This window comes from Panthera tigris, chromosome A2, assembly GCF_018350195.1.
Source record: "Panthera tigris isolate Pti1 chromosome A2, P.tigris_Pti1_mat1.1, whole genome shotgun sequence".
NCBI lineage: Eukaryota > Metazoa > Chordata > Mammalia > Carnivora > Felidae > Panthera > Panthera tigris.
The window spans coordinates 13267982-13283437 of record NC_056661.1 but is presented as its reverse complement, the minus strand read 5'-3'; the positions used below and the strand labels follow the sequence as shown (position 1 = coordinate 13283437).

Genomic DNA, 15456 nt, shown 5'->3' with positions numbered 1-15456 from the left:
CCCCGCCGGCCCCTCCCTTCTTCCCCCCCCGACCCCGCCCCTTCACCTCTGCCTGCCGGCTCCCACCGCAACCTTCCTCTACCACCTCCTCCGCGCCCCCTCGGGGCTCTCAACCCCAATTGGGTCCCGCCCTCCCCCCACCCGCCCCCGTCAGCCAGAGAGTGAGCTCCCCGCGGCCCGGAGGTGTGCAAGCAGCGCCTTCCCAGCCCCTGGCACGGGGCCCCGTGCAGGGTTGATCCACCCTGTGTTCGATGAAGAGATGATTGAAAGGGCGACAGCAAAGCAGGTTGAGCCCAGGGGCTCCTCGGATCTCTGCAAGGGGTTTGAAGACTCCGCAACCCGAAAGCCTGTCCTGAACCCACAGCCCTCGGGATGGGAGAGGTTCTGGAAGTTGGAAGTCGGATTTGAAGGTTCTTGCGGTTGGGGTTGGTAAAGATCCGAATCCTGCCTCACGCCGCGTCTGAAATTTCTAGTCTTGACACGTTGCGGTCGGGAGCTCTGGTTTGGGGGAGAACCAGTTCCGTAGGTGTGAAGCAGGTGATGGTTCGAGTCACCCCCTGCCTCCCCGCCCCAAGGAGGAAAGGGGGGCGCGTCCTGGGTGGGTGTGCCTCAGTTTCCTGCCGCGGAAAATGGAGGAACTAAGCCCTGGCTCCTTTAGTTGGGAGACGTCTGGGGAGCAGGGTCAACACAGAGCACGTGCGTCACCTCCATACACTGCGGGTATGAAGGGCCATTGCATCAAATGTCACTGCACCAAACGTGGGCATTTCATGCTGCACTGGGTGCCCACCCACACTTTCTTGCTAGGAAAAATGCTGTAACTTTGGAGCCTTTTGAGGTCAATTCTCCCCGCCCCCCCCCCCCCAGGGTTGGGGGTGGGGAGCGTCAGCTCAGGTTTCAGTTTAGGTTCCTTGCTTTTACCTTATGGGGTCCCTTGGGTTTTCTGAATTCATGGGCCGCACAAGGAGCTGGCATCAGGTGCCTGTTCTGGAGGGAGCAGCCCCTCCCATCCCCTCTGCAACAGACACTTCCTGCATCCCTTGCCCTGGAAACTTACTTAGGTGTAATCTTGGGTTCAGACTCGCGGTGGAGGAAGTCAGCTCAGGCACGCCCAGCCCCAATGGCTGCAGGAAACTGAGGCCTGCCAGGTCTGAAGGTAGAAGCCTGGAGACAGCAGGAGTGACTCCATAATCTTCCCGGGCAGATGAGGGTGCTGGAGGGCCTGGGTTCACGTTGCACCCAGAAGGAAGTATCTCATCACTCAAGCAGTTCTCCTGGTAGGTAGCTACCCAAGAGAACTGCAAACCGGTGTTCAAGCAAATCCTCGTACATGTATGTCCCTAGCAGGACTATTCACGGTAGCCAAGAGGTGGAAACAACTCCAGAGTCCATCAACAGACCAGTGGATGGACACAGTGTCTATTCTGTGAAAGTTAATAAAGGGAAACCTCGCTCAAGTCGACTTGGGAAGGGGGAGCCATACCACTCAACTGTCAATTGCAGGAAGAATTGTCAATTACAGATCCAACAGAAGAGCCATCAAGAGGGAAGAATTATCAATGGCAGGCCCTAAAGGGGAAAAGGTAGACTTTTGCATTTCCCCGTAAGAGATCAATGACCTCTGGCCCTCGGCCAGTAAACGTGTCAAACTCAGCCAGTAAATGCCGTCAATCACCCTGAACTTCTGCTTTTCTCCAATGGGCTTTAGTTCAAAACAACCCCTCCCAACTAACTCCTTCTCCATAAAACAACTGTTCCTCCTCTCCTTTGTTTTTTGACATGCCCATAGTTATGCCAGAGCTTGCTTGGCCCAAGTTGTGGTTTCTCTGCTCTTCTCGAATAAATCCATTTTGCTGGTAAACTAACCAGCTGTTTAATTTTTATTTTATTTTTAAAAATTATTATTTTTAAGAGAGAGAGAGAGAGCGGGGCAGAGGGAGACAGGGAGAGAGAGAAAGAGAGAGACTTCCAAGCAGTCTCCATGCTCAGCACAGAGACCAACACGGGGCTTGCTCCCAGGACCCTGCGGTCATGAAGTGGGCTGAGATCAAGAGGCCGATGTTCAGCGACCTGAATCACCCAGGCGCCCCTATTTTTAAGATTAACATTATTTGGTGATCACAGGTGGGATCCAGAGAAGAACCCCACCCCCACCCCAACAATCCTGAGGCTGGTTGGCAAAGAGGTGCCAGAACCCACAGAGCCAACGGAGCCCTAATACTTTCTTCCCAACCATGGAGGTTAAGTCTCTCCTGGATTTTAAGCTCTGCCATCTGTGTGTTTTGAGCTCTCCGGGTTTTCATTCAGGATCTGTTTTAAGGCTTTGTCTTTTCTGAGAGGACTCATTTGGCCTTTGGTCTGTATCCTTTCGGGCACCAGATTGTTCCTATTGGAATTGACGCCTCTGGGCTGCCACCTTTTCGGAACTGAGCTGCTCCGATTGGAACTGTACTGGCCTTTGTTCTGATTCCTTCTGGAACTGGGCTATTCCTGTTGAAACTGGGCTGTTGAGGAGTTTTTCTTCTTGCTCTAAAGGAAACTTCTAAGAAATGGGATCTTAGTCATCAAAATGCTGTGAGCTCCCCTTACTGGGACCCCGGCCGGTTTTAAGTTTAGAAAGTTCAGTCCCGGGGCGCCTGGGTGGCTGAATCGGTTAAGCATCCGGCTTCACTTCAGCTCCGGTCTGATCTCCTGGATCGTGAGTTCGAGCCTCGTGTTGGGCGAACTCAAGCCCTGCATCAGTCTCCGCGCTAACAGTGTGGAGCCTGCATGGGATTCTCTTTCTCCCTCTCTCTCTGCCTGTTGCTTGCTTTCTCTCTCTCTCTCTCAAAAATAAATAAACTTTAAAATAAAATAGGGGCGCCTGGGTGGTGGCTGAGTGGGTTAAGCGTCCAGCTTCGTCTCAGGCCATGATCTGACAGATCGTGAGTTCGAACCCCGTGTCGGGCTCTGTGCTGGCAACTCTGAGCCTGGAGCCTGCTTCCGATTCTGTCCTCCTCTCTCTCTCTGCCCCTCCCTGCTCAGTCTCTCTCTCTCTCGAAAGTAAATAAAACGTTAAAAATAATAATGAAAGTAAGTACTTGAGGAACCAAAAAAACCCCAAATTTCTTACAGTTCTCTGGATTAAGTATGAATTATGAGCAAGAGTTCCCCCCCCCCCTTTTTTTTTTTTTTTTGAGAGAGAAAGAGAGAGCAAGTGAGCAGGGGAGGGTCAGAAAAAGGGAGATATTCTCCAGCAGGCTCTGTCTGCTGTGAGAGCTCAAACCCCTAAATGGTGAGATCACAACCTGAGCCAAAATCAAGAGTCAGGTACTTACTTAACCGACTGAGCCACCCAGGCGCCCCCAGGGTCAGGGTTTCCCAAGGTGACCGAGGAACTCCATAGGTTTGCTGAGGAATTTAGCCTCGTTATTCAAAACTTACCAAGCTGGTTTCTGAGATTTTTACCAATTAATCCACATGCTCGGTGGTGAGGGCCAGGCCAAACACTGGATGACACACACTAGCCTGGTGAGAACATCCTGAAAGGGATTTGGAGAAACAGACCCCTAACTTCTGGCAAGATGCTAGAATTCTCGCTGGAAATCTCCACTGAGCAATTATAGTAGCTTTTGGAACAAAATTCAGGCTTGTACGGAAAAGCCTGGTGAACCTGTTCAGGGCCATTTAATCAATGTCAAATTGATTTTTTTATTATTATTTATTTACTTCCATATTTTTTTTGAGAGCTAGAAAGGGAGGGGCGGAGAGAGTGGGGGACAGAGGATCTGAAGTGGGCTCTGCCCTGATAGCGGAGAGCCTGACGTGGGGCTTGAACCCACGACTGTGAAATCATGACTTGAGCTGAAGGTAGACACTTCACGACCGAGCCACCCGGGCGCCACTTAAATTGTCCTGAAAGAAAATTCTGGTCTTCCTTTAGATGTCGGATCCACCCAGGTAGCATTTAACCCTTTGTTTTTTTGTTTAAAAAAAAATTTTTTTTAATGTTTGTATTTATTTTTGAGACAGAGAGAGACAGAGCATGAGCAGGGGAGGGGCAGAGAGAGAGGGAGACACAGAATCTGAAACAGGCTCCAGGCTGTCAGCACAGAACCTGATGCGGGGCTCGAACTCATGAATCGCGAGATCATGACCTGAGCCAAAGTCAGACGCCTAACCGACTGGGCCACCCAGGCGCCCCAACCCTTTGTTTTTATTAATGGGCTGAACCAGTTAAAAGGACCAGGATGGAAGGAGAAATCTGTCTCCGCTCCAGATTTAGTTAATTTGGCAAACCACCTCTCTGGCATCCTACATGAGTCAGCCAGAGGAAAAGCCTGCTAATTCTCAATTTTCAGCTCCAGCAAATGAAGGCCCCCAACCCACACCAACCTCCCCTGCCACCCCCGCCCCACCATTTTCCCCTATTACTGCCAAGGGCTAGAACATTGGAAAAAAAGATTGTTACCAATTTAAGTGCCCCAGGCGCCTTCAGCCCCCAGCCAGCCTTTCCAACGAATGCCCTTCTAATCCTCAGGGACCGGGGTTCTTCCCAGTCCTCCCTCTTAACTGGCTCAGAGAAACCTGTCTCCAGTTGGGGAATGAATCTCTCTGTGTCCTTACGGACACCAGAGCCACCCTCAGAGCTCAACCCCGCTGCTCTCCAGCAGCCCCTGCCTGGGAGGACTAGAGAGCAGTTCACGTAGGCCGGGCCTCTGATAGCCTTCAACATGTTCCTGTCTCTGAACTTATCCCCTTTGCGCCCTTTGAGAGACGCACACCCTTTTCTCCTTAGCTCCTCTGCTCCCATCCATGTGTTGGGCCGAGATTTCTCAGAAAAGTACCACGCTGGGATTTCTTCCGTCCGACAGGGGGATATAACTCTCGCATTTGACAGTGGTAATCAAAGTCACCCAGCAGGTGGACCAGAGGACCCTTCGACATCTTTGATTTGCTCCGTGTCTGACAGCACGACCCGTGGAGTCTGCGGGCACTGAGCACTTGTCCCTTTGGGTACAGCTTGCGTCGTCTTGCCCGGGCCAGATCTTCAACTGATGGCCGCCGAACTCACAGCACCTCGCGGCGAGATTCAAATAGCTCCCTTAAAAGTTCTCCCTGGAATTAATGAGTAGCCTATAAATAATGATATATAATGATAATAAGCCTATCATCGGGCCCACGATAGAGGACTACAAGCCTCATGGCCTCATTATCCGCTGCACGCGTCCTGTAACACCCTATTTTACCTGGGAGAAAACCCAACAAGGCCAAGAGTGGAGGTTTGTCTGGGACTTCCGAGCAGTAAATAGCATTGTCACCCCTCAGCACCCTGTGGCTCCCGTTCTCTGACACCCATTCCCACTGAAAGCCAATGTTTTCCTCTGTAATTGATTTATTCAGTGAGTTTTCGAATTTTTTTAATGTTTTATTATTTATTTATTTATTTATTATTATTTTTTTTAACGTTTTTTTAATTTATTTTTGAGACAGAGAGAGACAGAGCATGAACGGGGGAGGGGCAGAGAGAGAGGGAGACAGAATCGGAAGCAGGCTCCAGGCTCTGAGCAGTCAGCCCAGAGCCCGACGCGGGGCTCGAACTCACAGACCGTGAGATCGTGAGTTGAAGTCGGACACTTAACCGACCAAGCCACCCAGGCGCCCCTATTTATTATTTTTTTAATATGACATTTATTGTCAAATTGGTTTCCATACAACACCCAGGACTCATCCCGACAGGTGGCCTCAATGCCCATCACCCACTCTCCCCTCCCTCCCACCCACCCATTAACCCTCAGTTTATTCTCAGTGTTTTTTTTTTTTTAATTTTTTTTTAACGTTTATTTATTTTTGGGACAGAGAGAGACAGAGCATGAACGGGGGAGGGGCAGAGAGAGAGGGAGACACAGAATCCGAAGCAGGCTCCGGGCTCTGAGCTGTCAGCACAGAGCCCCAACGCGGGGCTCGAACTCATGAACCATGAGACCATGCCCTGAGCTGAAGTCAGATGCTTGACCCACTGAGCCACCCGGGCATCCCTCAGTGAGTTTTTTGAGTATTGCAATTGATGAGGAAAGCCAATATTTTTTTGCTTTCACTTGGGAAGGATGGAAATATACCTGGGCAGGAACGCCTACAGCTTCGCAGAGGGTCCTTCTTACTTTTCACAAATCTTCGCAGCTGATTTGGATGACCATAACCTTTCCTGAAGGTTCTGCTTTGTTACCATATGCCCAGGAGTTGCCTCTCTGCTCCCCTTCTGAAACCTCTTCACAGAAAGACAGCATCCACCTGTTAACATCTGTGACCTTAAAGGGCCATAAAGCCTCCAAAGAAAAAATTGCTATTCGCTCACTTGATCTCAGAACAAGTTTGGATCCAGGCAGCCTTCAAGGCATCCTGAATTTCCCCAAATCTGAAAATAAGTGCCCATTACGAGGCTTTCTTGGACTGGAGGACTACTGGCAGAACTGGGTGCCAGACTTCTCTCTTCAAGCTCAATCGCCATATGGCTTACTAAAAACAACAGGCCTGGGGCACCCGGGTGGCTCCGTCGGTTGAGCATCCGACTTCGGCTCAGATCGTGGTCTCGTGGTTCGTGAGTTCGAGCCCCGCGTCGGGCTCTGTGCTGACAGCTCAGAGCCTGGGGCCTGCTTCGGATTCTGTGTCTCCCTCTCTCCCTGCCCCTCCCCTGCTCGCACTCTGCTCTCTCTCTCTCAAAAATAAATAAACAGGGGCGCCTGGGTGGCTCAGTCGGTTGGGCGGCCGACTTCGGCTCAGGTCATGATCTCGCGGTCCGTGAGTTCGAGCCCCGCGTCGGGCTCTGTGCTGACAGCTCAGAGCCCGGAGCCTGTTTCAGATTCTATGTCTCCCTCTCTCTGACCCTCCCCTGTTCATGCTCTGTCTCTCCCTGTCTCAAAAATAAATAAAACATTAAAAAAAAATAAATAAAAATAAATAAACATTTTTAAAAATTTAATTAAAAAAAAATGGCTCCTGTGTCCAAAAATTATTAGCTGCCATACATGTGCTGGTCTCTCAGGCTATTATTAAGCTGGCCAGGCATTCCAGACTCAAATCCCAGGAGGACAAAATAAACCACCTCGCTGATGTTTCTGCCCCAAATGCTGCTCTCCAGAAAGCCAATAGCTAAACCTCTGTCATGGTCCAAAGGGACATTCTCCCACACGATAATTTGGAAACGACTAACCAGAGATATCCAATAACTGGCTCCAGAAAAGGAAAAAAAACAACATTGGGAATCTAATAATTGTCGGTTTGATAAAAAGAGAGAACTCTAGTTTGGACCAAGGAATTCGGCCCTAGCAGAAATCCTGAAATTCCCACGAGTTACCACTGTATAGGCATTAAGCCATTGGTCTCTTGACAAAATGAGAGCATCCATGAACCAGTGCTGGTGAGGAATGGCAATAAAGCCACCAAAAGTGCCTATCTCGCTTGTCTCACCTGTTCAAAATACAATCCTGGGAAACCTGTTTGCACAATGGATTTCATACAGCTTCCAATGCTCGTGGGTTCAAGCCCTGCATCTGGCTCTGCGTTGACAGTGTAGAGCCTGCTTCAGATCCCCTGTCTCCCTCTCTCTCTGCCCCTCTCCAGTGCCTGCTCTCTCTCAAAAATAAGCAAACATTTAAAAAATTAATAAAAAGGGGGTGCCTGGGTGGCTCAATCGGTGAAGCGTCTGACTTCGGCTCGGGTCACGATCTCACGGTTCGTGGGTTCGAGCCCCGCATCGGGCTCTGTGCGGACAGCTCGGGGCCCAGGGCCCGCTTCGGATTCTGTGTCTCCCGCTGTCTCTGCCTCTCTCCTGCTTGAGCTCTGTCTCTCTGTCTCTGTCTCTCTCTCTCCCTCTCAAAAATAATTGACATTAAAAAAAACTTTAAAAAGTTAATTAAAAAAAAAAAAGAGAGAAAAGATTCTCTCCACCTGGGGACTCCTCTCGAACTTCGTAGCAATCGGGGAACCCATTTTACCAGTCAGGTGCCTCAACAACCAGTCCGCTGTTTGGCTGGTTTAACTTTGACGGTGCATAGCATCCTCAAGCCTCAGGGTCAGTGGAAAACACTAACAGCATCATTAAGACTCGATTTAAGGGGCACCCGGCTGGCTCCAGCCGGTAGGTAGAGCATGCGACTCTTGATCTCTGCGTCATGAGTTCAAGGCCGACGTTGGCCATAGAAATTACTTTAAAAAAAGAAAAAAAAAAGACTCAATTTAAGACACAAAATTTGTACAGACTCTCCAAATGCACCGAGAACATTGCCGTTGGTCTTTGAAATCTCAAGTGCACCCCGTCTGGAACTCCTAGACGGTCACCCTTTGAGATAGTCACAGGATGTCCAGTGCACTTGACCGCTGTCTTTTTGGCCCTACAGTTGATAAAACTGTAGGGGCGCCTGGGTGGCTCAGTCGGTTAAGCGGCCGACCTCGGCGCAGGTCATGATCTCACGGTCCGTGAGTTTGAGCCCCGCGTCGGGCTCTGTGCTGACTGCTCAGAGCCTGGAGCCTGTTTCAGATTCTGTGTCTCCCTCTCTCTGACCCTCCCCCGTTCATGCTCTGTCTCTCTCTGTCTCAAAAATAAATAAACGTTAAAACAAAACAAAACAAAACTGTAAAACCCTAATAGCTTCTAGAAGAAACTAACCCTGCTGTGGTAGAAAGATCTTTTCACAGCCCGCTCCCCGGGGGCCGACGACCTTAAGCATCACCCCTTGCCAACCTGGTGATTTCACCTCTTGGAAGAGACACCTCCGGGGAGGCGGTCTTCAGCCTCGCTGGGAAGGCCCTTCTCAGGAACCGCTAACCACCCTTGTGCCACCAGACGCCACAGAGAACAGACTTGGGTTCACGTGACTTGTCTAACCCTGGCCGGGCCTGTGTACCATCTGGTGACTCGTAAGTAAAGACTTCCCAGAACCCAAGCCGGCGACATCTGACGTGATGGCTTCCCCACGATGTCCGCGGAGCCGGCCTGCACACCTTTTCTTAGAAGTTGTGCTGTTTTGCAAAAAGTTCACTAGCTGTCGCCTGCCCCGTATCTTCCCAAATGCATCTGGTAAATTCCTTCAGCGTACTTCTGCCGTAGTCGCTCTTCTGTTTTCATGCCCGCTTTAAGCAGCACTTCCAGGAGGCACACACGACTCTGGGTTTGCCTCCATAGAGAGAACTTTTCTCCCCTGTTGGAATAAGTGCCGATACATTAATTTTTACACTTGATCTTAGCCAAAAGGCCGAGAAGCGATGATACCTTAATTTCTAAAATTATTTGTATTAAAAAATATTTTTTAAGTTTATTTATTCTGAGAGAGAGAGAGAGAGAGAGAGCTCGAGTGCGTGCTAGCAGGAGAGGGGCACAGAGAGAGGGAGAGAGAGGGAGAATCCCAAGCAGGCTCCACACTGTCAGCACAGAGCCCAACTTGGGACTTGAACCCATGAACCGTGAGATCATGACCTGGGCAGAAACCAAGAGTGGGGCGTTTAAATGACTGAGCCACCCAGGGGCCAATCACCCCCCCCCCCCCGCCCTGCGATACATTTTTTTTAACGATTTTATTTTTTAGAAATTCTTTTGTCTCTAATGTTTATTTATATTTGAAAGAGAAAGATAGAGAGTGAGCAGGGGAGGGGCCGAGAGAGGGAGACAGAATCCCAAGCAGGCTCCGCAATGTCAGCACAGAGCCCCGACGTGGGGCTCGAACCCACGAACCACGAGATCATGACCTGAGCTGAAACCAAGAGTCAGACGCTTAACCAACTGAGCCACCCAGGTGCCCTAAAGATTTTATTTTTCAGTAATCTCCGCACCCACTATGGGGCTCCAGCTCACAGCCCCGAGATCAAAAGTCTCACGCTCCACCAACTGAGCCAGCCACGAGCCCCGGTGCCAATAAATATTTTTAGTTGGCTGCTCTCAGATCTGGGCAAATTTACGCCATATGGTAACTAACTAGAATTTAAAGGAAACCCTGAAACAAAAGCAAAACGAAACAACCCAAAACAGACACAAAAAGTGGCGCCAGGAGAGGGAGCCCTACCCCTCAATGTCAGTGACGGGAAGGACCGTCAATTACAGACTCGGACAGAAGAATCCTCGAGGGGAAAGAATCATCAACTAGCGCCCCCAACAGGAAAGGAGGGGCATTGCACCTCCTACAAGAAATTGTCCCCTCAACTCCCACTTCTGTCCAATGGACTTTAGTCCAAAACAACCCCATCCCGGCTTCCTCCTCCTCTGTGAAACAACGTACCTCTCCTTTGTTTCTTGGACATGCCTAGGTTTTGCCGTAGCTTTCGTGCCCCAAGTTGCAGTTCCTCTGTCGAGCTCGAATAAACCAATTTTGCTGGTAAAATATTTGCTGTCTTATTTTTAAGGTTAGCAACCCCTGCACTGGACTATTACTCAGCCATAACAAGGAATAAAGCGCTGACACGCTACGACATGGCTGAACCTCAAAAACACGGTGCGTGAAAGAAGCCAGACACAAAAGGCCGCACATAGTGCGCGACTCGATTCATAGGAAATGTACAGAACAGGTAGGTCTACAGAGGCGGCAAGCAGGTTGGTGGTTGCCAGGGGCTGGGGGAGGGGGAGGGGAAGTGACAGCTGATGGGGACGGGGTCTCCTTTTGGGGGGTGATGGAAATGTTCTGGAACTAGATAGAGGTGACGGTTGTACAACATTGTGACTGTGCCACGTCGCTGAATCGTTCACTTAAGAAAAGTTTATGTATCTTTGAGAGAGAGAGAACAAGCAGGGGAGGGGCAGAGAGAGAGGGAGACACAGAATCCGAAAGAGGCTCCGGGCTCCTAGCTGTCGGCACAGAGCCCGACGCGGGGCTCGAACCCACGAACCGTGAGATCGTGACCTGCGCCGAGGTCGGACGCTTCACCCCAGGCGCCCCAGTTGGCCCTGAAGTCTCAGCGCCGTACCTGTTTGAGGCGACAAAGTGAGCACGGTGAAGCCTGAACCCGTCGCCGCCTGGAACGCCCCCGTTTGTTACAGCGACTCCTGTAACTGCCGTCCATGCAGGCACCGACGATGATGCACTGGGCGGTTGATGCTCCCCAAACGTCTCCCGGCTAGAGGATTTCCCCCCCGTTTTGCAGATGAGGAAACTGAGGCACACCCAGACACCCCCCCCCCACACACACACACACGGTCGGTGCCTTGTGTCTTGGGAGGACCAAGTGGGAGGATCATCTGGCCCTGGCTTGGTCCTCGGGATCTGTGTGGGCTCAGGATCCTCACGTGTCCACCCGGACTGACCCGCGCCCCACTCAGGCCACACCCCTTGCCCATGTGCGCCGCCCTCCGCCCTGGCTCCCAACAGCTGCCAGCCCAGCCCTGCGGGGGGAGCTCATTCCGTGTCAGGTGGTCTTCAAACTGTGCAACCTCCCTTACAGCCTCCGACTGAGGTGGGTTACGGGGGAGGACACTCGAGGCCAGGGAGGTTAAGTCACTCGCACAAAGTCACACGGCCACCGGTGGCCAAGCAGGCTCTAAACCCAGACCTTTTGGCTTCAGAGCCTCATAGCTTCCAAGAGCGCTGTCCTGCTCACAGCCACGTCCCATACAGCCTGGCATACAGTAGGTAGTCAATTAATGTTTGTGGATTGACTAATTGATTTCTCTCAGGACTCACAAGTCCCCATTCCTTTGCCTGGGATGCCCATCCCCATCTTGCAAACTCTTATTCGTACGTCAGAGCCCCATTTATAATGCCCTCTCCTTAGGAAGAATCTGACATCCCCCTCTGGGTTCCTCTAGTCCCTTCTGCTAGCTCAGATGTCCATGGAGCCTGGGGCGCCTGTGTCTGGCTTTTTCTCCCCCTGGTGCCGCCTTGCATAGCGTGGGGGGGGGGGGGCGGGGTGATGAGGGAACATTAGGGCTATTATATCTTCCCAACCCATCCAGCCATCTTCCCTTCCTCTCCTCTCCGGCGACGTGAAGGAAATTTCCTGGAGCAGGAAAAGGCTTATTTATTTTATTAGAAAATAAAGTGTTTATTCAAAGAACATTAAAAGTCCGAGGACCCGCGTGAGAATTGGCTGGAGCAGGAGTGACCCTCAGGCTCAGCCAGGCTGGGTGTGGGTCTCCTCTCCGCGGAGTCGGGGGGCGGGGGGGGGCGCGCCCAGGGTCCGGCAGGAAGGCGGGGATCAGTCAGCGAGCACCAGGACAGTGCAGAGCTGGGGCCAGCGGTGCCGGTCGGCCTCTGCGGGCTCAGCAGCTCACCAGGTACATCCCTGTGCGGGTGGGACCGTGAGCAGGGAGGAAGAGGGGGGTCCCTTGCCCCTACCCTGGGACCTCCCAACCTTCCTCAAAGCACCCCTGTAATTCACTCTTCCGGGTGCCCCGTGGGCCCCAGCAGCCCCTGTGGCGGCAGGAGAATGGGCTGGGAGCCGCGTGGCAGTGGGGCTTCTGGCCTCCTGCCTTGGGTCCTGGCGAGGACACCCTACGGGGGCCCTTCCTGACCCCTCCCACTGGGGCCCTGCTACCCCTCCCCACTTGTGCCCACCAACCTGGGCCTCCAGGGCCCAACGCCCACCGACCTTCCCAAACGCCCCAACTCCTCCCCCTCCCCCCGTACCCTGGCAGAAGCAGGGGGCCCGGCCCCAGGGATGCGCAGCAGCCGGATGGGGGGGGGGGGCGGCATACCTGTGGCAAACCTCCTCTTTACAAGCGACATGCGGTAGCCGCTGCCCACCAACTCCAGGTCCACGCCAGACAGAGTGGCCCCCTCGCTGGTGAACTGGGCGGCCACAGGGCTGGGCGTGCTGGGCCCCGAGCAGGGCTCCCAGCTGGCGGATAGGTGGCCAGAGCCTGGGGAGGCCTGAGGTCAGCCGTGCCCCAGCCTCAGCCCGAGTCGAGTCCTGCTGTGACCTGGGCTCTTCCCGGGCCTTTTGATCTGTGGCCGCCGTCTGCCCCTTCTGACCTCCTCTTGGGCCCCGGTACCCTCCTCCTTTGGCCCCGTGGGGCTATGTGTAATTTGCAAAGGAGTTCTGCCTCAGGGCCTTTGTACCTGCTATGCCTGCCTCCCGCCATGTCCTCCCTCACAGCTTTGTCACAGCCCTTTCAAGCTTTCCCTCGTGCCCACGCTCCTCCACCCCGAGCACATCCCCAATTCTCCCCCATTTTCAATAAGCCCCTCCCACCTGAAACCCCCGCCATCTCCTGCACAGCCATAACTCACCCCCTGCTTCAGACACATCTGGAAGCTTCCAAAGGAGCCGCTTCTCCTCCAGATTCCTGGCATCAAGAAAAAGCTTGGTCAGCTCTCTCCCCGAGAGGACACGGGGAGCCCAGGGTCCCAGCTCGGTCACCTCTCAAGCTACACGACCCCGGCAAGCCAGGTCCCCTCTCCCCCCACCTCAGTTTCCCCATCTTTAAAATGGGTGTGGGGTACGGAGCAGCTGGTCCCCGGGGACCCCAGAGCCTCGCAGCATCTTTAGATCATACACTCAAGTCCTTTAAGCCTGGCTTCTTTGCGCCAGGTTCTAGCTTTGGCACGAAACAAAGGCGACGCTGCGTGGCGACTAAGAGACCAGGGCAGGGGCGCCAGGGCGGTTCAGTCGGTCAAGCGGCAGACTCTGGCTTTCGGCTCAGGTCGTGGTCTCACGGTTCCTTGAGGTTCGGCCCCAGGTCAGGCTCTGTGCTGATAGCGTGCAGCCTGCTTGGGATTCTCTCTCTCCCTCTCTCTCTGCTCCTCCCCCGCTCGCGCACACGCACCTGTGCGCTCTCTCCCTCAAAAGAAATAAACTTCCAACAAAATAGCCCAGGGCAGAGAGGGGCTGTCTGGGTTCAAATCCTGGTACGGCCTCAGATAAGCGACTCGGCCCCTCTGTGCCTCGGTTCTGCCTCCGTTAAGCGGGAATGACGGCAGTCCGCACCTCGAGGGGTTGCTAGAAGCCCTGAGCCGGTCAGCGTGTATGGAGCCCGTGGAACACGCCCGACACACAGGAAGCCCTTGGTGTCCAATGTTATTATGGTTCAGCGTGTCGTCCTGAGCTCTAAGCAAGGCGAGGGCACACGGAACGGCTGGACCCGCGGGGGACCCTTTAGCTGCTGCATCGAGGGGAGGCCCGGGAGGGTCCTGGGCCAGTGCTGAGCCTCCTCCGGCCTCCCTCCCGCACACCCTCACCAGGTGGCGGCTGGCTGTAGGCGGATGTTGGTCACGGGCTCCCCCACGGGCAGCAGGATCTGGACGTTGGTGAGGGGCGTGGGCACGGCCGTGGCGCCGGGCCGGTAGCTGTACTCCACCGACACCTGAGTGAGGGTCCCCCCGCACTGCCAGTGGGCGCTCAGCTGCAGAGGCACAGACTGGGGACCCGGGCGGGAAAACTAGGAGGGGCGAGAACAGGAGACAGCACACAGCTGAGGCCCTCTGGTCCTGCCCCAGCACGTGCTGTTCCACGAGGACCTAACTCAGACCCAGCTCAGCGTCACCGCTGCATAGACCACTGGGTGGGGCCTAGTCCTTCTCCCTCAGAGACACCGCAGATCAGGGTCCGCGTGACGCAGATCCAGCAGAGGGCGAGAGAGCGCCCGGTTTCGACAGAGCGGTGGGCAGGTGCTGGTGCAGGGTCCTTGGGACAGGCCCTCTTCTAATTTCCATAATGGTGCCGTCTGCACTGCGGCGAACGCCCACCAGCCCCCATTCATTGGCTCCCTCCCTGACTACCTCCCCTGCTCCCTCTGCTCTCTTTACCCGCCCCCCCCATTGCCACTGCTTGCTCTCCTTGCCAGCCCAGCCCCTCCCTGCTCCCTCCGTCCGGGCCCATCCACACGGCCCACCTGGTATCTTAGCAACACCACATTGTAGTAGGAGGCAGCTGGATTCTGCTCTGCCTGGTGCTGCAGGGCCTCAGTCAGAGCCGCCATGTTGAGCCAGAAGTCTTTGGTCTCAGGGTCGCTCTGGGAGGGGTCACTACGGAGACCAGGAATAATCACCCCAACCCTTGGGAGGCCCCTTCCCAAGTTCCTCGGCATCTGACCTACCCCAAGGGCTTCCTAAAGATGCAGATTCCTTGGCTCACCTTGGGGCCAGTAGAGCATGACCCCCCCCACCCCCCGGGGGGAGGGGGGGGGATGGGAAGCAAAGGAGAAAAGAAAAATGAGGTTCAGAAGGGACAGTGATTTGCCCAGGGCCACACAGCAAATCCCAGGAGGCAGAGCAGGAATTCACCGCCGGGGAGTTCCCGGGCCCCCCTGCCTCTGAACCCCCCAACTCCCCCTATAGTACCTAAAGAGCAGGTCAGCATTGGGCTGGAAGTGCTCAATGGCGGACGTGTGCACGAGGCGGAAACTGAGGACAGGTGGGGGTGGGGTCCCGCTGAACACACGCACGATGCCAGCAGGGAAGGTCATGGTCAGTTCCCCAGTTACTCGAGCCAGGCAGCTGAGGTGGGGGGGGTGAGGAGACTGCGTGTTGGCTCAGGGCTCTGCCTGGTACCTCGTCC

At 53.9% G+C, this 15456-nt stretch overlaps 1 protein-coding gene and 1 long non-coding RNA gene across 7 annotated transcripts in view; one reads left to right on the top strand and one right to left on the bottom strand.

The window, feature by feature from the left end:
• The first annotated feature begins 8601 nt into the window (after positions 1–8601).
• LOC122236625 overlaps positions 8602–15456 on the top strand; it is a 10513-nt gene continuing 3658 nt past the window's right edge. The window contains exons 1-2 of the long non-coding RNA XR_006214727.1: positions 8602–8895; positions 10372–10533. This is a non-coding gene — a long non-coding RNA (uncharacterized LOC122236625). The remainder of the gene's footprint in view (positions 8896–10371; positions 10534–15456) is intronic.
• FCHO1 (FCH and mu domain containing endocytic adaptor 1) overlaps positions 11971–15456 on the bottom strand; it is a 25906-nt gene continuing 22420 nt past the window's right edge. For all 6 annotated transcript variants that reach the window (XM_042978545.1, XM_042978544.1, XM_042978549.1 and 3 more), the window contains 6 exons: positions 15240–15395; positions 14792–14924; positions 14139–14338; positions 13191–13246; positions 12656–12820; positions 11971–12243 (listed from right to left, as the gene is read on the bottom strand). In XM_042978545.1, coding sequence (XP_042834479.1) covers positions 12221–12243; positions 12656–12820; positions 13191–13246; positions 14139–14338; positions 14792–14924; positions 15240–15395 — 733 coding nt within the window. In that variant the 3' untranslated portion in view covers positions 11971–12220. The remainder of the gene's footprint in view (positions 12244–12655; positions 12821–13190; positions 13247–14138; positions 14339–14791; positions 14925–15239; positions 15396–15456) is intronic.